The sequence below is a fragment of the Lathyrus oleraceus genome, chromosome 5 (genome assembly GCF_024323335.1).
Source record: "Lathyrus oleraceus cultivar Zhongwan6 chromosome 5, CAAS_Psat_ZW6_1.0, whole genome shotgun sequence".
Taxonomy (NCBI): domain Eukaryota; kingdom Viridiplantae; phylum Streptophyta; class Magnoliopsida; order Fabales; family Fabaceae; genus Lathyrus; species Lathyrus oleraceus.
In genome coordinates, this window is record NC_066583.1 from 246393846 (window position 1) to 246418554 (window position 24709).

At 31.0% G+C, this 24709-nt stretch overlaps 2 protein-coding genes across 2 annotated transcripts; one reads left to right on the forward strand and one right to left on the reverse strand.

The window, feature by feature from the left end:
* Positions 1 to 777: 777 nt before the first annotated feature.
* On the forward strand, positions 778 to 6829 carry LOC127083512 (linamarin synthase 1). Its single transcript, XM_051023817.1, has 2 exons — positions 778 to 1488; positions 5810 to 6829. Exons 1-2 carry the CDS (start codon positions 972 to 974, stop codon positions 6751 to 6753), a joined length of 1461 nt encoding a protein of 486 aa, XP_050879774.1. The 5' UTR covers positions 778 to 971; the 3' UTR covers positions 6754 to 6829.
* Positions 6830 to 13250: 6421 nt separating this feature from the next.
* Positions 13251 to 21878, reverse strand: LOC127083514 (disease resistance protein RML1A). The gene is made up of 5 exons (XM_051023820.1): positions 21256 to 21878; positions 16133 to 17222; positions 15647 to 15946; positions 15236 to 15548; positions 13251 to 15105 (listed from the first exon to the last, which is right to left on the reverse strand). The coding sequence occupies exons 1-5, from the start codon at positions 21738 to 21740 to the stop codon at positions 13409 to 13411; spliced, it is 3885 nt and encodes a 1294-aa protein (XP_050879777.1). The 5' UTR covers positions 21741 to 21878; the 3' UTR covers positions 13251 to 13408.
* Positions 21879 to 24709: the final 2831 nt, after the last annotated feature.

The following is a 24709-nucleotide window of genomic DNA, read 5'->3' on the forward strand; positions in this document are numbered from 1 at the left end:
AACTTCTCCATTTTGGTTGAACGTCGTACCAAGCAATTGAGTTCTTCTGATCCTTTCACCATCTGCAATTTCTCCATCTAACCAACAGTTCAAGGTCCTGTTAAGATGTTCGAACGTATCTACATTCCAAAGTCGGAGATGGTAAGAAGATCTGTGAAAAATCATGATAGGTTGCGTTTATAGATGGAGTGGTAAAGCAGTAGCCACATGCACTTGCACACACATATAGTGAATTATGCATGCGCCATTGCATGTGACACCTACACATGCATGTGTCACTCCTAGTGGCACCATGACATGGATGTCCAGTGCATGTGACGCCAATGAATTTTCATTGGATGCGCCAATGCACCTGACGTCTATGTCAGATGTTTTTGAAAAAATGATTATTTTGATAAATATTTTTAAATAATGGTTATTTTAAAATTTTAATTAAAAAACTAAATTATTTTTAAAAAAAAATCTTGAATATGATATTAATAATATAATTTTATTTTTCTAAAATACTATAATATATTTTTTAATAAAATCTTGGACTATGTATACTTTGTTTTATGATAGTTGACCTTTAGAGATTATTTCTTTTTTAAATACTGATTTGATTGGTGTCCTCTCTCCTTCTCCTTTTAAACTATGGGCTTTTAATCCTCCCCTTACTAAAAAAAATTCAGTTACAATCACATCCTCAACTTCTTAGGTATGTTTCCAAATTTTCTTTGATCCTCTCATAATAATTAATAGTTTATTGATGAATGAAATGAACTAGAATATCTTGGGAAAAAAAACGATTATTGCACATTTGAAGAGTCTCTAATATTTATCCTTTAAAAAAGAAACTTATCTATAACATTACATAACATATCATCGACTAGGAAAAACTAAACCAGCCGCCATTGACCAGTTCTTCTTCTCCACCTATAAATTCACAAAAGTATAGTTTTGAGAGAATTGATGTATTTGAAATAATTTCAATGGAGTCTAATCCTCCTTATCATCCTAATCAAAAGCCTCATGCTGTATTTGTTCCATTTCCAGCACAGGGTCATATCAACCCAATGATGCAACTAGCCAAACTCTTCCGTTGCAATGGTTTTCACATAACCTTCGTCAACACTGAGTTCAACCACAAACGTTTGATTAAATCTCTTGGAGAAGAGTTTGTGAAAGGTCTCCCAGATTTTCAATTCGAAACCATACATGATGGTTTACCAGAATCAGATAAAGATGCAACACAAGACGTTGAACCGTTGTGTGAAGCAGTTAGAAAAAACTGTTATGCTCCATTCAAAGAGCTTGTGATGAAGCTCAACACTTCATCACCATATCCAGTTACATGCATAATTGCTGATGGGCTTTCTGGATTTGCTGGAAGAGTAGCAAAAGATTTGGGTATTCAAGAGTTGCAGTTTTGGACAGCTTCAGCTTGTGGATTTCTGGGATATTTGTATTTTGATGAACTTGTCAAAAGAGGAATTCTTCCATTCAAAGGTATGACTCAAACTGCATTTAATTTAATCGAAATTTATCATTGAAACAAATTAAGTTAAACTAAAACGTGTGTTAATTTTCAAAATCTTGCAAATTGGTTGATAAATTATGGAGGATGGAAGCAAAAACATGCAAATTAGTCAATAGGTTAGCAAAGAAAATGAGAAGTCCAATAGGTCGGCTATATGAAAAGTATTCTGATGATTAAACTATATATTATTATGTTCATGTTTTAATATTCAACCAGAAAGATTTTGCCGACACACGTGTTGACAACCAACACCATACACTGATACGTTTTTGTTTTGATTGCTGCACACTTGTTTCATATCTATTTTATGAAGTGTTCATAAAATTATATTTGGATCATTTTTCTTGGCTTTTTTTTTTGGATAATAGATGAGGCCTACTAATTATACCATTTATTTAGTTTGCAATAAAGAAATCATCAAAGAAAAAAACTATATAATAAAATTTCTCTCTTATAGATGACAATCGAGGGGAGTATGAAATTATTAATAAATTCAAAACAACAATTATTTTTCAAACTAGAAAGTGCGTCCCACCTTTCCCTTTGCATTATCTTTCAACAGAGATAATATATATAGACTTTTTTACGTCGGCTTGGAAAAACAATCGAGAAAAAAACTCTTACTTTTATGTTTTTTTATTTATAATTTTATAAAATTTCCATTTTAATCTATATATTTTTTAAACAAAACAGAATCTAAATTAACTTAAACAGAACAAATGTTTTTTTTAAACATAACCTAAACAGAAGAAATGACTCTTATGTACTAAAATTATAATTTATTTATATCAAAGTTAAAATAGCGCACACACTTTTTTTTATAACAAAATTAAAACATATATAAATGATTAACCATCAAAGGTAAAAATCAATGTGCAAATTCTTGAATGGACATCATAAAGTATTCATTTGTAAATGGTATTCGGTCGGTAAATTCATATAGTAGGAACGACATTTAAAAACAATTAGGATAACACAACAATAATAACATTAAACCTCTAATAACAACAATAACATTAATCATTTAATCTCAATAAATATATATTAGTGTTTCGTTATAGAATCAGAATTGATCGGAGAATAGGGTTTGTGAGATGCAACGGTAGATTGAAACTTCTCATGCAGTGGAAGAGAGGATGATCTGCAAGGTTAACACTCTGATGCTCAAATTTGTATGTGATTGCGATGAGTGAATGAATTTAAAATTTGAAAGTATATACTTGAAATTCGCATGCGTGTACTCTATAGAGTAGAGCGCTTATAACGACTTTATTATTCTTCAAGCATAGGATGCGGGAAGCCATTGGATCTATGATGGATCTTGATTTCATATGCTCTTCCATAGAGTAATCCCCTATGCTGCAAGCATTTAACGAATTATTGCTTCCTCTAGGTCGGGGTCGTTATCTCTTTAGGTCGTCTTAGAACAGTTGTCCCTAAACCTTTGTCTCTGCTTGGAAGTGCGAGTTTTTTTGTGTTTTCCCTTTTGTACCGATCACATCCCAACTTGAATGGAAAGTCAAGAGGTGACATTAATTCTTGATAATTTGCGCCTTAAATGTGCCTTATGCTACAAATTTCTTTTTACGGGTTCTACCATAATGATCTTTGGAAATCGAAATACTCAAATGTTTTACTAAGGTGATCTGGAGCGTTGATAAGGTTTGTTGATTTTTTCCAAGTCACCATGCTATTTCTAAAGAGTTAGTTTTGCGGGTTCTTGAGAATTTACCTTTACTTTATTGCGTCGCTTTGTCAACTGTTTCTATCTTTACTGGATATGGTAATCTTGTTATAACCTTTTTGGATATATGTCCTTCTTTAGATTGGGGTGTGTTGACCCGTGATAAAAGCAAAAAGATTTGTAGCGAATATGACGAATGTGTCATTCCCTTCTATGAGTGCACCTTCTCGATTATGATTTTTTGTCTGCTCTTTAATAGCTTTGAGATAAAGGTCTTTGTTGGACATGTAACTTTCCGCACAAAAGTGGTGAATTGTATGGTTCTGAAAAACATGGTTTTAAAAAACTTTTCAATTTAGATTCAGTGCTTAAAACTATTTTAAAATTTGTTTTAATATTTAAGCAATAGAAAATATATTAGAAAAATATAATTAAATTGAAAAAATGTAAAAAGTTAGGGGAAGAGATGAAAATCAAGAGTTATATATGTTCAGTCAAGAAACAACTTAGTCATGTCCCCAAGAATTGATCTTGAGAGTATCCAATAAACTTGAGAGTTTTTAGTAGGTTATACTCACGAACCCTCCTTATACAAGAAAAAAATTTAGTTTGACTTCCAACTAAGCAGTAAATAACGAAGTGAAGCGGCGAGTCTTCCTTCTAAATGGAAAACCAAAGCGGTAAGTCTCCTTTCTACGAGAATCATGGAGCGGTTAGTCTTCAAGCTTCTAAAAAAACTTTGTGAGATTTTAACACCAAGTTGAACTTACGAACCTTAAACCTTGGTCTTACGACGGGATAACCAATAACTTGAGAGATTTTACTACCGGACTAATCTCGAATCTTAACAAGCTTTTGTCATGGACTAAGCTTTAACCTTGACTTAGGTTTACCATGGGCTAACCAAAGACCTATAAAAGTTTTTATCACGGGTTGTGCTTTCGAACCTAAACAAGGGTTTTATTACACAATCTTCAAACCAAAGCTTTTGCGGGTTTAACTTATAACCCAAAAAATTCATAATTTGATGAACTGTCCCTTGGTGAACTTACAACACTACCCTTCCATAAATACAACTTCTAACTTGCAAAAAGAATTTTCTCAAAAACCACTTAGGTTAAAAACTTAGTGAGAGAAAGTAAAAGAAAATGAGAGAGAGAGAGAGAGAGAGAGAGAGAGAGAGAGGTATGAAATGAAACTCAGTTCTGAATATTTTGATATGAGGGAAGGGACATCTATTTATAGGCTATAGGTTGGCACAAAAGGAAATCGCTTTAATGCGTTTAAAGACCTGTCAATCGATTGGCAACATGTCCCAATCGATTGATTAACTCCTTTACAATAGATTACCAAGTTAAAAATGGAAATAAAAAGTTCTTGCCATTACCATCATTAATATGTTTTCCTAATCGATTAGGGCGCATTTTTGAAAACTCCCAATCGATTGGAATAGAGTGTCAATTGATTGGAAAAGACAAAAACTTGCTTAAATCTTTTCAACTGACTTCCAACTCATCTAGTATAAGTTCAAGATATTTTTGAAAGTATTTTTTTTTAGTAAAATCATTTTTTAAAATGTTTTCGTGTGTGTATGTGATTCTATCCAAGCACTTTTATGAAAGACGCTCTTTCAACATTACATAGATTTCACTCAGGTTACTTAAGGTATGGTTGCCTTGTACTTTAAGACTTTTTCAGATACTTTCCTTTGTGTAGACACTTGCTTGAATTTATTCGAGATGGGGCTTGAGTTTAACTTCCATTAGATTTCTATCATCAGATAGTCAAGTTCAAAAAGCCCTAATTATTTTGTTTTCATCTTTATGCGCCTAACAGTATATGCTTGACTTTTCATCATCAAAAGTAAAATAGTCGTCCTTGTTAAAAGAATATCACATGCAAAGCAAGGTTCCATAGTCTTAAACCATATGATGATTGCTCCTTTTCAAATGCATCCTGCGAGGTTTGTGTATATTAAAGTATTCTAATATTGGTTTGAATATCATGGAAAATCCCTCTTTGTCCCATTTCTTCCATATTTTTAGAGTGCGGCGTAGTTCGACGAACCAGACGCAAGGTCAAGGCTTGATTAATTTGGTGCAAATTATTAGTTGTTTCAGAATGTTTTCAGAGAGCCTGAAGCATTTTTTTTTTAAATTGTTCTTGGTTGTTCCTCTCCACTAAGAGGCCCATGCAACAATTGATATATTTTGGAAGAAGAAAAAACCTTTGAATTTGCTTACATATCACTTGTTTTTCATTGTCTACACAATTTTCCTTATTTAGAATTCATTTATTTGTCTCGAGAGAAAGGGTAACTAAATACTAACAAAAATGACATTAGAGGTGTTTGATTCCTCGTGTTTTGTTTTGGTACGAATTTGTGTTGATCAATTTCTTTGTTTTCGTTTGTATATTGCTTTTGTTTTTAACTTTTTCATTCTTTATTTATGTTTGATTTAAATTATTCCTGATGCATGTTATATTCTTTGATCTTTAAATTTTAATATTATTTTACTATTTAATAAAATATTATTAAATTTTAATCAAAGTATATTTAATAAACTAATTTATTAATGGCAACTCATTTTTTGTCAAATTTGTAGACGAAAATTTTAGTGTGGATGGTACCTTGGACACAAGTTTAGATTGGACTTCAGGAATGAAAGATATCAGACTAAAAGATCTTCCAAGCTTCATTAGAATCACCGATCTAAATGATATTATGTTTGATTTTCAAGGGTCTGAAGCACAGAATTGTTTGAGATCATCAACAATTATAATTAACACATTCGAAGAATTGGAAGGTGAAGCTCTCGACACGCTTAAGGCCAAAAACCCAAACATATATAGCATTGGTCCCCTTCACATGCTTGGTAGGAACTTTCCAGAAAAGGAACATGGTTTTAAGGAGAGTGGTTCAAGTTTATGGAAAACTGATCCAGAATGCATAAAATGGCTGAATAAATGGAAACCTTTATCTGTCCTATATGTTAACTATGGAAGTGTGACTGTTATGACAAATCAACACTTGAAAGAATTTGCTTGGGGAATAGCAAATAGCAAACTACCATTCTTATGGATAATGAGGCCTGATACAGTAATGGGTGAAGAAATTATATCTTTACCACAAGAATTTTTAGATGAGGTAAAGGATAGAGGATACATAACTAGTTGGTGCTTTCAAGATCAAGTTCTTGCTCATCCATCAGTTGGAGGATTTTTAACTCATTGTGGTTGGAATTCTACACTTGAAGCTATTTCTTCAAGTGTACCTACTATTTGCTGGCCTTTTTTTGCTGAGCAACAAACAAACTGCAGATATTTATGTAACACTTGGAGAATTGGGATGGAAATTAACTACGATGTAAAAAGGGATGATATAACGAAAATTGTGATGGAGATGATGGAAGGAGAAAAGGGAAAAGAAATGAGACACGCATGCTTGGAATGGAGGAACAAAGCTACAAAAGCTATTGATTTGGAAGGATCATCATACAATAATTTTCACAAGTTAATCAAGAAGGTTCTTCATCACAATATTATTTGAGTTTCAAATATTAGTCTAATATATGAATTGTGTTTTGGTTAGATGCAATATTTATGTTATATTATTTTTATTTTAAGTATTTCTATTTTGTATTTATTTTATTATGATTGCTAGCTCGAAATATTGATGTTAAAATAAAATAATTTTTTTGATAATTTTATTATGGTTTATGCAAAATAAATAAATAAATAAATAAATAAATAAATAAATAAATATATATATATATATATATATATATATATATATATATATATATATATATATATATATATATATATATATATATATATTCTTAATAAAGTTTCAAACTTAATCAATTCCAATATGATTGATATTAATAAAATTTGATGAAGAATGGAACATGAAGTTTTGATAAAAATAAAATGTTTACATCTGATAAAGAATACTATTATATATTCTAGAGTATATATCCACAATGAAATTTTGTTTGGTCAGAATTACACATTGCAACGATGTGATAGACAAGATGATTTGAATTAGAAATGAACAATTTAAACAATTAATAAATAATTAAGGCAAAACATTTGTAATTCAATTAAGTGTAATGTCACTTAAGTCTGGAGGGTTGTCACCCAAAGAAAAAGAAATTCACCAATCCTAATAGTCAATAGTATAAGATAGTTTCATCTGAACTCTTCCTATTCAATACCCTTTTCCTAATATTATTAGTGAGTTTTAACTCAGATTTTCCTTGAATTTAAGATTCCCTCACTTTCACTCAAACATTCTCTGAATTTCCTTGAATTTAAGATCCCCTCACTTTCACTCAAACATTCTCCCAAGTGTTTGCAATAATCAATTATTTGTAGTATGATTAAAATTACAATTACATACCAAATACTATATCTTTCTAAAATATAAAAGACTCTCTGAGATGGAGTATTACACACACAAAAAACTAAATACAAAGACTCAAAGAAAACCTATTATGGAACCCACACAACCTTTCTTCAAAAGCTTGAATCTTCAAACAAAGAGAATCATCTCCTTATATAGGAGATACGAACCATACAAAAAGTCCAATCGATAGCACTTCAGAAATCTAATGAAACAATATTCAGCAAACCATTTTTTTTAAATAAATTAAAATTATCTAATTAAATCAAATCCTTTGAAATCTCCGTTCATGTAATAAAATATATTTCAAACTAATTTAAATATATAAAACTTCTTCTAAACAAAATGTTTGAAAACTTTTTGTTGAACTTAATCTAAAACAAATATTCTTATAAATGTTGAAGCGATCACATAATAGTATGAGCAACATGCACAAGTGACAACTAGAGACATGATGCCTCATAACAAGTCAAGACATCTTGCTAAACAAGTTGCCTACAAAAATATGTCAATCAATTGTATTACAAAAACTCCCCATTGGCTATTTTTAGGCAAAATAATATTACAAAGATTTAAGCATATCATCAAAATTAGAGCACGCAAAACATAGCAGATAAACAAAAACAATAATATTTGTGAATCTACATAAACCAAAACCATGAGTGCATAATCATAAGAGTGCCAATTTCTCCCCCTATTTTCCTAAAAAGAGTCAAGGTCAAGAGAACCCAAAGTAAAAAAACAATAAAGAGAGACAAATGCAACCAAACAATAAAACAACAAGGAAAATCACAAAGAATGAGCATTATAATCATTATCTGAGGCGACTTCATCCAAGTCATCACTATATTCCTCTATAGAACTAGACAAATATTATGTCTGATCCATATACAAAACTTTTTTTCAACAACAGGATGAGACGAGGAAGCTTCAATAGTTTGAGGGTTCAGCATTTTGATAAGTCCTTCCCAAACACTTTTCGTAGTAATGGATGTGACAATAATTTCGTGCAAAACCTTGGCTTCATGAATCAGTGCCTTGAAAATATGACTTCTCACAAGACCATACTAGAGGAGCCACATCAAACATATCTTCATCAACACTGAAGTTTATCAATAGCAAAAATATTGGGAAGAGTAATGTTAGGGACATGTTTCCCCATAAACAATTTGTAATTAAAATTTAGCACAGTAGAAGAAACACCAACTTCAACCTCATTTGTAATAATATCATTCTTTTGGGAACTCAATATTCCACAAATTAAGGAAGAGAATCCAATGGGAAGTTTTACTGCATATGACTCAACATGTTTAAAAAATTGTTCAAAAACATATTTGCAAAAATCAAATGTAATCCCAGCCCCTATCTAATATACAAGACCGACAAGATTGGGAGTGATACTCGAACCATGTGAAGAGGGAGCCCATTTAGAAAATCCAATCTTGTAGAGAATGACACATTTCACACTTAGATTTGATGCAACCAACAAGCCTTTAGAAGTCCAATCTTCACGTACATTCCCTATAATCTCTCTAGTAATGGTCTTCAAAAGAGGAAGACGGTCAATTGTGATCCTTCTTCCTCGCCAAAGATACTCATTGGTTATCGCAATAGAAAAAGCAAAAGAGTGGCCTCTCTCTTATAAAACTTACTTTAATCACTACTTCCAACATCATTGAAACCACTAGGCAGATTAACAACAAATTCCTTCACTAATTTTAGATAATACAGACCAATGTTGTAGAACAAAAGTAAGTACATTTTTATCATCTCCACAAGGATATGTTGAGTTTTAAAGACCATTCAATAGTTTTTATGATTTTAAGAATGATTTATCAAAATTTTTATTTTCTTAATACAGGAAGCTCAATGATTTTAGTTTTCACTTCAATCGAGACATGATTGAATTAAAATATATTGTGGTTGAAAAGGTGATTTCAAAAGACAACATGATGGGTGTGTTCACCAAATATTTACCAAATTCAAGGTTAAAATGTTGTTTGCTTAGACTTAGGGGTGGCAAAATGGATATGGCCCACCGGGGATGCCTATTTTTCCCACACTTTTTTTGCAGGGAGGGTCAAGGTTTTAGTGATGCATCCTCTAATGTGGCCACCCCATTTTTTTTTTGGGCTTTTGCAGACGTGGGAATTAACTTAAATATTTTCGTTTTTAGCCTTAAAAGGTGCATGCACCCTCAACTATGCTCATTTCGCACCGATTCTTTTTGCATACTTTTGCGGGACGAGTCTAAACGGAATGAGCATGCCTATTTTCCACCCCTACTTAAACTTCATCAACTTTGTTGAAAAGTGATTCAAGTCAGGAAAATCATCAAACAAAGTAGTTGATGAGTAAATTGTCACCAACATTTATTTGAAGGCAAAGTAGAAAGCTCTAAAGCATGCTTTAAAATCTTAGTAAACTTCATTCTTTCCATTATGTCTCGTGTAACACCGCATATAATATAAATCTAGAATAACATCATACAAATGTTAATATGTACTGATACAACATAAGTTTATAACGACATCATTTATATGCATGTCCAAGAGAAAACAAAATACATCATATGGAACATGATATATAAAAGTTCCTAGCAAAATAATACGATATGAACTGTGAAAACTATCTTGAAACACTAAAGTCTTCGATTCTTCTTTGGACGATATTGCCTTTACCTTTATCATGTCTTGAGTTACCTTAAAAAAATGATAATAGTGGGATGAGATAATAATCTTAGTGAGTTCCCATATCTTATGGATCTACTTGGCTCTAAAGGGTATTCTTACCGATTTCTTAACTTAGTTATTCAACTTTGTCCTACTTGTGTACACTTCCGCAATAGAATAAGGACTTAAGTATCTAGGGGAATTTACGCTTCGTATGGAAACACACGCCGTGATCTCTCATAACTCAATAAATCATTATTCTCGTATTATCATGTAACACATGGGTGATTAGCCCAAAATCGGTCACAAATATCTACTAACTAATCTGTCAGATAGGTCGATGGAAATACCATACCTCCACTTCATGGAACATGTTGTCTACGAGATATGGTCAATAGATACTAGACATCCACTACATGGATTACTCTTACCATCAGATATTGTCGATGGAATCAAGGCATCCACTTTATAGATCACATTATCCATCATATATGGTTAATGGATACCAGACTTCCAATGCATTGGTTACACTCCCCATCATATATGGTCAATGGATATCATACCTACACTGCATGGAAGCACTAAATTCCTTCCTACTAGATATGGTCAATGGATACTAGACATCCACTTCCTGAAGCTCACTAGCCACTAGATATTGTCAAGAATCCCGACCTCCACTATGTGGAATATGCTTACAAAGTCATAGTAATTTGTCTATCTCAATCACTACTTTATATAAGCCTTGGATACGGGACAAGCATGAAGATGGGTTATTCTTATTTTTCACAACTTAATTTATTCTCATCAATCTCCATGTGATATATCACATTCATCATGGGATTACATCATAATTACCGTATGATTATATCACAATCACAATATATCATAACATGTTTCCATATGAGCTCATTGTATCGTAATTATGACATCGTTCACAATCCATGCCTTCAACAGTCCATAGAGGAGACGACTCATCTCACGTGACTACTTGTCCACAGGTACGCACCGAGGTACCACTTACTTTCGAGTATCGCATCTTAAGTTAATTACTACAACCTAAGTTATCTTTACTAATTCATTCACCTAGACACAATCCTATGTTTATCCTCACTCATCTTCATAGTATTTAATCAATTATTATACATTCATTCATCACAACGTGTCATACTATATTTCATAATGATCACATGATTTATTCATTATTCATTCAATGCATGCATATCATAACATTATCCATGAAACATACATAATAGTTCATCATCAATTAGGACTTTTAGAAAAAATATTCCTCACTAAATATCCAACCTATAATTGTAATACAAGTATGGTTTCTCTTTATCAAAAGTTAGGGCATTGTACTCGTTTCCAATGCATCCACCTCACCACAATCGGAGTCACGAAACCCGTCTTATGGTGGAGATAGAGAAACAAGTCATTTGCGTACATGATAGTTTATCATAACTAACCAATCAATAATTGGTATAAAATCATTTTTTACTTCACCATCTAATAGAGCATTAAAATAACTTTCTAACGCATCCAGTTTCACATCAATGAGAGGTACGAATTCCATTTCATGGTGGAAATAGGGAAACAACATTTCAGAACCCTCCCTTAGTGAGCTCCAAGCGGGAGAAGCAGAATGCTCAAACCTACATATTTCCTCTTCCTCGCTCAGTGATCTTAAGCGAGGTGTCCTAGGGAGCTCCCGACGAGGCTCAAGCAAGAGGAAACATAATGTCAATTTCCTTCAAAATCGCATGTCTAGCTTAGCGAGACTTGTCCTCGCATAGAGATAATTGCATAACAACTTTTGTATTATAACTAATATGCTCTCTTAGCGAGCAGTACCCTCGCCTAGAGAGGTTAACTGAACACCACTTATGGGAAAGCATGATTGCTGGCTCATCGAGCCATTCTCTCGCTTAGCGAGAAATGTAGAACAACCATACCAGGAAAACGAAGCAGGGAAGAGAGGATGACCACACATCATATCATGTAATATATCACACATATGCAACATCAAACATCAAAGTTTATCAATAAATACATGCATCACACAACAATCTCAAGAATCAACATCTATTTCATGCATGCAGATTCACACAAAAATCATAATTCTCATTTTCATGAATTTCTCCCCCAAGGCTATGACAATCTAGCAACCCACCTTAAATCAAGAAGATGATGATGAAATTTAGTTGAAATCCTTGTTGATGCAAACTTCTTTCTTTTTCTTCTAAGCTTTCATATTTTCTCCTCTTTTCCTTCCTCTCTCTCCGTTTTCTCTTTTCTTACCAACAAAATGGCAAGGTGAGATAGAATAAGAGGGAATCAAAAGGGATGGAAAATATCTAATGAATATTTTATATTTATCAATGTTAACAAAATGTCTTTTTTTACCAATTAGTAAATGTCAATCAAGTTGAGTACTAATTAGTCTCATCTGAGTTCATTAACTATTCTATTTGTCTCAATTGATAAGGAATAGAGCATATAAAAATTCAATTTGTCTCAACTGACAAAGAATAAAACATAATTTAAGAGAATAAGAGATATTATACCTCGCCAGCGAGGTGTTCCACAAGGATTGTGAGACGGGTGAGAAATTGAAGTTGAGATCATTCATTTTTGTCTCATCTCATCTAGGAGGGACGCAAGGTGGATGGTTTACGATGGAGGAAGATGTGTGGAGGGTTTCACATGCGCATGTAGATTTCTTAATTCCTATGTCATTCTTTAACGGTATTTTTTTTTTCATTTTTCAAGTATTTTTAGTTTTTTTAAAGAGATAAATTTAAATAGAAAAAGAGAGTAATTTTTAGACTTTCTTATTTGAAGTATTTTGTGATATTTGGTTGTAATATAAGGGTAGAAAAACACTTATATTGTGAAAACAAAATCACATGATAAAAAATCTTGTCAAAAAGATATCAGTGAAATTGTTAGAAATAAAACTAACTAAAATGTCAACAAAATTTGATAATGAAGTGTATACTAACTAATCAAGTTGATGAATAGCATCAATTATTACAATCCAACACACAAATGACCAAATGTTCATTGTGTCTCCACAAAAAGTGTGACGAAATAACCAAATATTAAGATATGCATGAATTGAGATATCAAATCTTATTGGTAGCATAATTCTTTTTCAAATCAGTCCATTCATCTTCAACTTTCTTCTTATTAGTTAAGGCCTCTTTGTAAGAAACCTCAGACTTTTTCAAATTTATTAAGACATTCTTGCACTGTGCAACTTCTGTCTTAAGGTTTTTATCTATCACATCACAATGCTCCAATTCTCTCTTCAACTTGTCTCTAATCACAACAAGACCACTTAATTTTTGTTCTAATTCAACAATCTCAGAATTGATTCTTTCAAATTCTATTTTACCACGAGAGATTTCAGATTTATTTTCGTATTCTCGGGCTTTGACGCTTACCAATTGCTTTGATATATCAGTCCTTGATTGAAGCAGAAGATTATAATCTTGGATAGTTTTCTGAGCACTCACAAATCTTACATCAACCCCTTCAATGAAAGTTCTTAGCTTGCAAATAACATGATGAAGCTTAACAGGAATTTGGTTTTCAAACTGGCCAAGTTGCTCCAAAATTTGATAGAACTTTTGCTTCACTTCATTATCTGAAGAGAGAATTTCAAGTGGTGTCTCCAAAAGGGTCTCTAAATTTTCAAGAAGTATTGAAAGAGTTGTTGAGTCAGTGCACATGGGAGAAAACATATAACTATCACATAACAAACTTTCTAGCTCGGAAATTAGATCGCAAGAATCTAGCTCTAGTTCGGGTTTAGGCTCGAGGTGCAAATTGTTAGTCTCCCAAGATTCTTTATGGTTGTTGGATTCTTCTTGTAAGTGATAAAGTGGGAAGATCCCACACCCTTTTATCCTCTTTGTTGACCATTCTCCCTCCTCATTTTCAAGTGAAAATTGAAATGATATATCATAAGGGTTATCCCATGCTCCACTTTCTTCTATTTGGCTATGCAAAGAAATGTGTTTAGCACCAGTCTTAACGTCAAAATACCAAAGAAACACATGATCCATAACCAAATGCAGATTACGCAATGAGGTAGCTTTTCCACCTATCTTTTTGGAATTTTGGTTAACAGAAAATTGAACCATTCCATACTTATCATTTGACACTGAAAGAACAAGACAAAAAACTAAACCATATAAACCAGATTCTGGAAGATACTTAATAGTTACTTCAGAAGCTGAACCATTGTGATGATGTTGATAGCTAAATCTCTTAGGAACATGAGATCCAGGAAACAACACTGACTGAGGATACGGTTGAGGTTTAGGTCGATGCTCAAAGGCTATGTCCAATGTAGTAAGGTCTGTGATTAGAGAAATGCAGTTGATAGCACTAAATAATCGCAGCGACGAAGGAAGCTCCGGGACAGACACTAGTTTCTTGCAGTTGTCTAACCTTAGCTCTTTAAGGTTGTTAAGGCTTTTGATGTTTGGTGACAGACACTCAACATTGCTTCCGCTTAGTTTTAAGCATTGTAGCGATGATAATAAACCAATGCTATCAGGGAGTGTCTCTAAGTTGCAACAATTTTCCAAATTCAGTGATGTTAAAGTTGCTTGCCATGATTTTAGGTTGAAACCGAGATTTGATGCATTCAGTCCTTTGCACCCTGAAAGGACTATAGTATTAAGAGATCCAATTCCCATATAGTTTTTAATATTTTCCCCAAAACCCACAAGATTATCACAGTTGTGTAGATCAACCATCTTCAGTTTCTCGCAGCACCAAATCGACGATGACAGTTCTTGGATAGAAGTACCTGTAAAATATTAGTTACACTAATTAGCTAAGGGAATATTATGTCTGTCACAACAAGTCAAATTTCTTGTACAGTAAGTCTTATAGTAACAATTATCGTCAATGATTTCTAATAAGAATAGCAATAGTACCATCTAACAACAAATTTTCGAGATTGTTTGAAGTGATTGAAAACTCTTTCAATGATGAGCAATTGCTAAGTTGGATGTTTTGGAGAGATTCTAAATGGTTGTTGTCCATTTGAATTAGGCTTTCAATCTTTGTACAACCTTCTAATTCGAGATCTTTAAGATTGTCGAGTGACAAAATGGAGGGATGGATTTCCCGCAAATTTCTACACTGAGAAAGTGATAACCATTCCAAATTCCTAGCCTTAGACAAGTCTGGAACCTCAACCAACTCTTTGCAGAATCGAAGGTCAATTTCCTTCAAATTCGCAAGATCCTAAAAAAAAAAGATAAATGAAGAATTAATAACTGAATATGAACATAAATAGTATCCAAACACATTCATGTATATAATATATACCATACTTTAATTACCTGAACTCCATCCCAAAGCTTTTGAAGTTTGCTGAAAGGCATGCAAAGCTCTACAAGCAAACTTGCACTAAATTTCGATGGCAAAGACTTCAGACAGTATCTATGCCATTCAAGGTACCTCAATTTGTCAGACAATGAATCCAGACCGTTGGGAAGATATATATTACTTGTCTCATTCCACTTCCCATAATAGAACTTAAGATATCTCATTTCATACATTTTTGTAAAGGAATCAGAGCTCAAATGTAGATCCTCAATTTTAGACACATCCAAAGTTATGCCTTCTACAACTTTAGTTCCCTGACAAATAAAAATTCATCAATATTAGTAAAAAACGTTAGTCACATTTGGACTACGACAAAATTCAACATATTAATCCTGACAAAACGTGAGACTCTGTGTTATAGGCTTCTATGCACACTCTTATAGACGACTTTGGTGCATACAACTATATCATAGAGCTACAAAAAATAGTATTTTACTAACCTTATTATATTTCAGTACATCATACACTTCGTTTGGATTCCACAATCTACTTCTACTTCCAGGATCTTTGGGGGATTCTTGATGAACAATATTCCAACCCATTTCTTGTATTAAATCATGCATTTGTATTGTACCCTTATTTGAAATGGTTACAAGAGACTTTTCTACAAGGTCATCTATCCCAATATCTGGGAAAAAATTATAAGCTTTAAACAAACTTATTACACGATCTTTAGATTCTTCTTTGACGAAGCATGCTATGTCTAGGAATATATTCCTTTGATCGTCATCCAAGTCATCATAACTCGATTTCAACACATTTTGAATTTTCATGTCCGGAATCTTCTTAAGCTTTTCCGATTCACTTTCCCATGCTTCCTTACTTCTCGAACGAAACCGTGCACCTAAAACTTTTAAAGCCAAAGGATTACCTTTGCAATTGGCGACAACATTTTTTGAGAGCTCTTCATATCCACTTTTAGGGTGCTTTGCTTTGAATGCATTCAAACAAAAAAGCTCAAGAGAGTTGTGTTTGTTCAATTCCTTCACCTCATAAATTTTATCAACAATGCTAATAATATGTTTATCTCTAGTTGTTACAATCACTCTACTTCCAAGTCCTAAACAATCATAGGCACTGAGTAAATCATCTAATTGCTCAGAGTTAGCTACATCATCCAACACAATAAGAACCTTTTTACGTCGAAGCCTATTGGTAACATAATGATATTCAACTTTAGGTACATTGACATGGAGATTTTCTTCCTCTAAGAGCTCTGAAAAAAGTTTGTTGCGCATGAAATCGATACTATTTTTTTCTGTTTGTTCTCTAACATTTGCTAAGAAACAATGACCTTCAAATTGAGAAGAGAGTTTGGCATGTAAAGCAATTGCTAGAGTGGTTTTTCCAATGCCTCCCATGCCCCATATACCAATCACTTGAACTTCTTTTGTGTCCATTTCCAATAATGATTTAACTCGTTCATAGTTTTCCTCTATTCCAACTACTCCCTTTAATTCAATTGGGTGTACCAAATTCAGTCGTTGCAAAATATCTTTAACAATGTCTTTTATGAATTGAGATTCAGACCTAGCATAAAAATGGTAAAAACAAAAGAGAGAAGCCAAATGAATAGCCATTCAATAAATAAATAAATAAATAAATGGGTAACGTTAACTTGTGCCCTAGTGACACAAGATAAGACACCCATTTATATAAAGTTTATATTGAAAAAATTAATTATAAAATTAATTTTATACCTTTATTAAAATCAATACACAATTTTCAACACAAAATTATTTTTTTTAGTTCTTATGTTATACCCGTAGGACACAAGTTAACGTTATCCTAAATAAATACATAAAAAGGAATAAAGTGCTATTAAGTTATAAAAATGTCATATACTCTTTCTATTCCACATTAGACTTTGTTTGGACGCGTGAAAGGTAACTAGCACTTTAATAATAATTAAAAAATTCGACAAAACAAATGATTTGGAGAAGTTTATTTTAATTAATAGTACAAAATGTGTGAATTTAGAGAACTCAAATATTAGAAAAAGGGTTTGAAGAATTTTGAATAGTTTAAGAAGATTCATAAAATATAGTTTATATTATTATAATGTTTCAAAAAATAAATTTTACCTTTTAATGATATATATATATATATATATATATATATATATATATATATATATATATATATATATATATATATATATATATATATATATATATATATATATATATATATATATATATATATATATATATATATATATATATATATATATATATATATATATATATATATATATATATATATATATATATATATATATATATATATATATATATATATATATTTAATTGATATATATATATATATATATTTAATTGATATACACTGACAGTGTAAAGATATTTTACACTGTAAGTTAATTATAACCATTGATTTATTTAAAATTCTTGACTTTTATTTTAATCACTTAAAAAGCAATACAAACGGATGACTGCGATACATTGACCGTTTAAAATTTTTACACCAATAATGCATAACAGCTAATATCTCTCTATATAAGCACTATCGGTGCTCATGCACCAAAAGTATAAATAATAAAGACAAGAGAAGTTAAAGAAAAGTTGTTATAGGGGGAATATTTAACTTGTCTCTCTTCAATTAAATACGACATCGTGTGTATGTTATTATCTTTATCTCTTTATTAATTATTTTTGGGATTTTTTATTGCCTTTATCAAAAAATTTGAAAAAATACTGAAATTTTTCAAAAATTTTGATAAAAAATCAATGATTTCTGAAAAAAATATATCAAAAAATACTAGAATTTAAAAAATATATATGAAAAAATACCAGAATTTTCAAAAAAAAATGTGAATTTTTTTTCTTATACATCCTGAAATTTTGAAATCTTTTATAAACTACCATGGTTTTTGAAATTTCCAATGTATTGGATATTTGATGTGACACAAAATAGATCCAAATCATATGGTAAACAAAAAATAGATTTATAAACATTTCATATATTGTTTATTTCTACGTATGCAATGATATATGTGACATTTAATATGGAACCAAGTGTATATTTCTTTAACATCACAAATATCATATGACTATTTTGCTCTAAATATGACATAAAGAAAACATCATTTGCTGAAATGGAATTACCACTTAAAGTGAAAATAAGAGATTTGTGGTCGTCGAAATTCGAGTCGGTGTTATCTCAGGATGGAAAAAATCCGTGGGAAAATGACTATTTGTATCGGAAGTAATGAGAATTGTGGTCTAGGAAGTAGATATCGAACCTCCGGGTATCCGGATATCGGATTTTTAAAATTTTTGATTTTTCACGCCAGCTAGAAGCAAATAGAACTCGTGGACCATGTGATCGTCGAACTCTGAGTCGGTGTTATTCCAATGATGGAAAGAGATTGTCGAAAAAGACTCTTTCTATTGGAAGTAATGTGAATTGTGGTATGAAAAGTAGATGTCAGACCTTCGAGTGTGGGATTTTTATATTTTTTTTTAATTTTTGCACACCAGTTAAAAGAAAATAAAACTTTTGGACCATGTGATCGTCGAAATTTGAATCGATGTTATCCCATTGATGGAAAGAGTCAGTCGGAAAGCACCCTTTCTAATGGAAATAATGAGAAATGTGGTCTAAGAAGTAGATATCAGACCTCCGGGTGTCAAATTTTGGAAAATTTTGATTTTCCATGTCAGTTAGAAGTAAATACAACTTGTGGACCGTGTAATCGTCGAAAGGGTGTTATCCCCGTAATGGTAAAAGTCAGTCGGAAATGACCACTTCTATTAGAAGTAATGAAATTGTGGCTTGGGAAGTAGATATCCGACATCCGGGTGATGGATTTTTGAAATTTCTGATTTTACATGCCAGTTAAAAGCAAATACAACTTATGGATCGTATGAGATCGTCAAAATTCGAGTCATTTTTATCTCAGTGATGGAAAGAGTCCATCACAAAGGACCCTTTCTACTAGAAGTAATGAGAATTGTGGTATGCGAAATAGATATAGGACCTTTGGGAGTCGGATTTTGAATTTTTTTTATTTTCCATGCTAGTTATAAGCAAATACAACTTGTGGACCGTGTGATCGTCGAAATTTGAGTCGGTGTTATCTTAGTGATGGAAAGAGTCAATCAAAAAGTACGCTTTCTACCGGAAGTAATGGGAATTGTGGTATGAGAAGTAGATATCGGACCTCCGGATGTCAAATTTAAGAAATTTATGATTTTGCATGCCAATTAGAAGAGAATACAACTTATGGACCTTGTGATCATTGAAATTTGAGTCGATGTTATCCCATTGATGTAAAGAGTCCGTCGAAAATTACCATTTTATTGGTAGTAATGAGAATTGTGGTATGATAAGTAGATATCAGACCTTCGGTGTCGGATTTTGAATTTTTTTTATTTTCCGCGTTAGTTAAAAGTAAATACAACTTGTGGACCGTGTGATTGGCGAAATTCGAGTAGATGTTATCCCAATGATGGAAAGAGTCTGTCGGAATGGACCCTTTCTACTAGAAGTAGTTGGAATTGTGGTCCGGAAAGTAGATATCGGACGACCGGGTGTCGGATTTTGAAATTATTTTATTTTCGACGCCAGTTAGAAGCAAATAATACTTATGGACCATGTGATCAACGAAATTCGAGTCGGTATTATCCTAGTGATGGAAAGAGTTAAGATTAAAGACATCAAAGTTATCACTCATTAGATTACAAAAAATAGTCGCTCAATAACCCATAAACTTTGTGGATTCAATGTGAGTTTACCCATAATCCAATTATGTTAAATGATTTTTCATTTTTAAAAACCATGTTCATCCAATAATCCGACCAACCCATTTTTTGGATTTGTTTGAGGGGTTTTACTTGATTTATTGAATTTATAGCAAGAGTATTCATTACTCTAAATCAATAAATTTATTTATCAAAAAAAGTTAACTAATTTTTTCATAAAGGTAATTGTAAAGAAATATTTTTTTGAAAATTTATATGTGATATTATTATGTTAAATCTTTTAAAAAATTATATCTAAATTATTAAATATCAAAATTACTTTAATAAATTAAATTTATAACAATCGAACTAAAAATTGTTTTATTACTTTTGAACAAATTCTTAAAATAATTTATAGAAAAAAATATATATAATAAAATAATTCTTTTTAAAAATATAACATACAATAATTTTCAAGTGTGATTAATTAAAAAAAATGAAAAATAGTCAATTATACTTTCCATTTTATTCTTTTAATTTCATAAATTGAAAGTGTGCAGGAAGTTAAGTGAATAATTGACAGAAAGGATCCAAATCCATAGGTTCTCCATTCTTCCAACTCTAAGTAAAATAAAAGACTTTATTTGGTTTGTAAGTTAGACAGATTTTATTTTAAAATAAATAAATATCTGCGTAGTATTAATTAATTAATAGTTAATTAGTGATCTTGTTCAAATAAAACATAATATAGGAGTAGTTCATAAATTTGATATATGAATCTATAAAAGATTAAAAACATTTGATATATATGAAAATTGAATGAATATAAATAGATAAAAATGAATGAATTATATAAATACCTATATGTTTGAAAATCCCAACCAGACAAATTAGCTGCTTCTGTGAGAGCACTTCTCCAATTGAACAACCTATGATCTAACTCATGTTTCTTAAACCATTTCTCATATGTTCCTCTCTGGTTTCTCACATGCGATGGATCTGTTTTGTAGAACACAGGTATCACAATCTGTCCTCGGTCCTTCTTGCATTCCATGATCTTCACAATTTCATCCAAACACCACTTGGAGGAAGCATAGTTTTCTGAGAAGATGACAACAGAAACATGTGACTCTTCAATGGCTGTGATGAGTGATGGTCCAATTCCCTCTCCTTTTTCTAGCTTGTAGTCTATATAGGTTTCAACTTTCTTTTGGTTCAGTGCTTCATAAAGATGGCTTGTGATGTTGTTACGAGTATCTTCGCCTCGAAAGCTAAGAAAAACATCGTATTTTTTGGGAGACAGCATCGTTGATGAAGATGAAGGAGAAACAGCAAAGTTGCTCATTTTCTGCTTTACTTTTTTGTTGGGTTGAACTTTTCTTGTTTTTGGAGTAATTGCAATGAGGATATTATTCTTCAAAAAGTGATCAAGAATAAGAGGCTGAGGCACTGTCTGGCCCCTCCAGAATTTAAGGTGTTTGAACAAAACATACCAAATAATTCAAAGGTTTGATGTCCACTTCTTTTTTAATCTCTTATGATCACTTATGATTTAATTAACTATGTTTTAAAACATAATTAATTTATGTATTTGAATTAATTTAAAATTGTTAATTGAATTAAAAAAAAAATTCACGAAATAAATATATAGTTGAATTTAACTCAATCATTCAAAGCTGATTTTAAATTATTAAATTAATTTCAATAATATTTTTTAACATGGTATAGAGGCTAATTCACCACTTTTCATCGGATATGAGCGTGAACAGGTTTGTTAAAAGTATTACAATATATAATATGATTTATAAGTGAGAATGTCTCACATTATAAATAGATTTTATTAAATTGAATTAGAGCCGAATATGATTCTTAATATAGTATAGAGAGTTTGATTTAAGATATGATGTATTACTTTTTATCAAAGTTTTGTTATCAGATCACTTATTATTTATTTCTTCAATCTAAATGTCTAATCTCGAACATATTGAGGGAGATAGTGCAGAGTTTGCCATCAAATAATATATTAGCTAAATGCGTGTTTATAAGTTAAACAACCATCACTTTATAATGTAGTTTTGTACTTGAAGTCATTCTAATTCAATTAAATTAACTACAAAATTTTGATTTTTTTTTTAAAATAATCATGTTTTTTAAAATAAATATTAAAATAATCATATTTTTAAAAAATATCAAATCAACTATCTTTCAAATGAAATAAAATTCACTGACAAAAGGTGTAGTCAGACCAATTGACGTATGCATACAACTTTTGTACACAGTAGTCAATGCCTATTAGGGATGTTTGCGTTGTGGTTTGGGTGGATTTTGAGGCAAATAATCATTTGATTCAAAGATAAGTTTACTCACGTGTCGGTTCTATTTTAGAAGATTGGTTTTAAAAATTTGAGTTGATCCGATAAAATTCCATGAATTTTGATTTGGATGGGTTTTTGGATATCCAAATTACAAATTATATTTTTTTATTAATATTATAAAAATACTAATAAATGATAAATTTGATATAATATATAATATATACTATATTAAAAATTAATATACAAAATAGCAATGATCGCTTATGGTTGAAACAAATAAAATAATAAAATTAAATTAATTAATTTGAACTAATAAATAGTATTTATGAAAATAAGTATCATCTAATAATAAAATAACACAATATATTATATTAATAAAAAAATAAATAAGTATAAAAATATATACATGGGGTTTGGTTTGGTTTGGATCAGTTTTAAAAAATCAATCTGAAATCCGATCCAAATCAAATGATTTTTATAAAATGACATTCAAGCACATTCAAAATATTCTATTTTTGCGATTTTTGGTTTTTCTATATCGGTTTGCGGTTTTTATTTAAATTGTTTTGGATTTGAACACCCCTCCTACCTATGGCACATGCATACAACTTTTGTACATAGTAGTGGCATGACCTATATGCAAGTGTCATGCATGTCGACGTTTGTGTACAAAAGTTGTATGCAATACGCTAATGGATCTGGCTATTGTTGTAAATCATTAAGAGTTAATAATCTTAAGTGTGTTCCAAAATGACAAAAAAATATGCAAGTGATGAATAATTTTGAATTCAGAAATACGCAACACTTGTGAAGTGTTGGAGTAGGTTTGAATTCAAAAATAGACAACACTTGTAAAGTGTTGCAGTAGGTTTGAATTTGAAAATAGTCAACACTTCGTGAAGTATTACATAATGAAAGTATGCAACTCTTGAAGAATGTTGCAGTATGCGAAACAATATAACGTTTGGTAAAAGTACGTAACTTTTGGCAAAAACTTGTAACTCTTGGTAAAAGGAAGTTGTTTCACCAATGGTCGCAACCTTCTGCAACAACACTTATATGACCTACAAATACTTTATTCCGAATTAAAAAAAAACACAACAAAAACAAACATCCTCTTCACTAAAATTTCAGATACTCTTCCCTACATTTGAGTTTTCATCGGTCTTGTAGAAACTCAAGTATATGCTCAATTATCCTGGATATTCATTCGTCACAACTCTAAGACATTTGAGAGTGCTTGAAATACTTATAAGAAAAGCGACTTTGTTCATGATTCTAGCTATATCCATTTGATTAAGTTAATTTTCTAACAATTTATAAGTTTTGCAAATAATGGCAACCGAGACATTCGTTTCAAGTATCAAAGTAACAAATCAAGAACACCAGAAGAAAGAGTACAAGAAGAAATCGTCATTATCGATCCGGATACGTTTTTATGGTTTCTCATAGAAATTAGAACAATGTGAAAATCATAAAATCAAGATCCAAAATTAAATTTTACTTACCGTTGACATCAAAGTAAATGATTATCGATATCATTATTTTTTTGATAATTATTGATTAATTGAGATGCATAATAATTAATAAGAAATAGTCATAATTTTTTTGATTATTCACAGTATATCAATTAATTATATTTTATAGTAAGTAATTATTTAACATACTTTGTGGTATTCATATCATTTTCATTTTAAATAGAAAAACTAGATAATGTGCAATACATATTACATACAACAATACCATCACTCCATTCTATGTGAGAATAATTGTGTAAAAAAACATGTGCACTAATTTGATTCAACATTATTGCAGCATGTTTGAATTATTTTCTAACGCATTGTAACAACAATTTATATATATAATTGAAAATAAACTTTCACATATATTCCAATAATAGTATTTTAAACAGTAACATATATAATTAATGAATTACTTCTTTCTCTATTCATTTACGATTTATGATATATTATATATGCAGTAAATATATATTATTCCA

Coding starts and splice junctions, on each gene's coding strand:
- LOC127083512 (XM_051023817.1), top strand. CDS start 972: ATGGAGTCTAATCCTCCTTATCATCCTAATCAAAAGCCTCATGCTGTA. Junction 1,489..5,809: donor AGGAATTCTTCCATTCAAAG/GTATGACTCAAA, acceptor TCAAATTTGTAG/ACGAAAATTTTAGTGTGGAT.
- LOC127083514 (XM_051023820.1), bottom strand. CDS start 21,740: ATGAGCAACTTTGCTGTTTCTCCTTCATCTTCATCAACGATGCTGTCT. Junction 17,223..21,255: donor TGGGATTTTCAAACATATAG/GTATTTATATAA, acceptor TTTTTATGCTAG/GTCTGAATCTCAATTCATAA. Junction 15,549..15,646: donor AGCTTTGGGATGGAGTTCAG/GTAATTAAAGTA, acceptor TTTTTTTTTTAG/GATCTTGCGAATTTGAAGGA.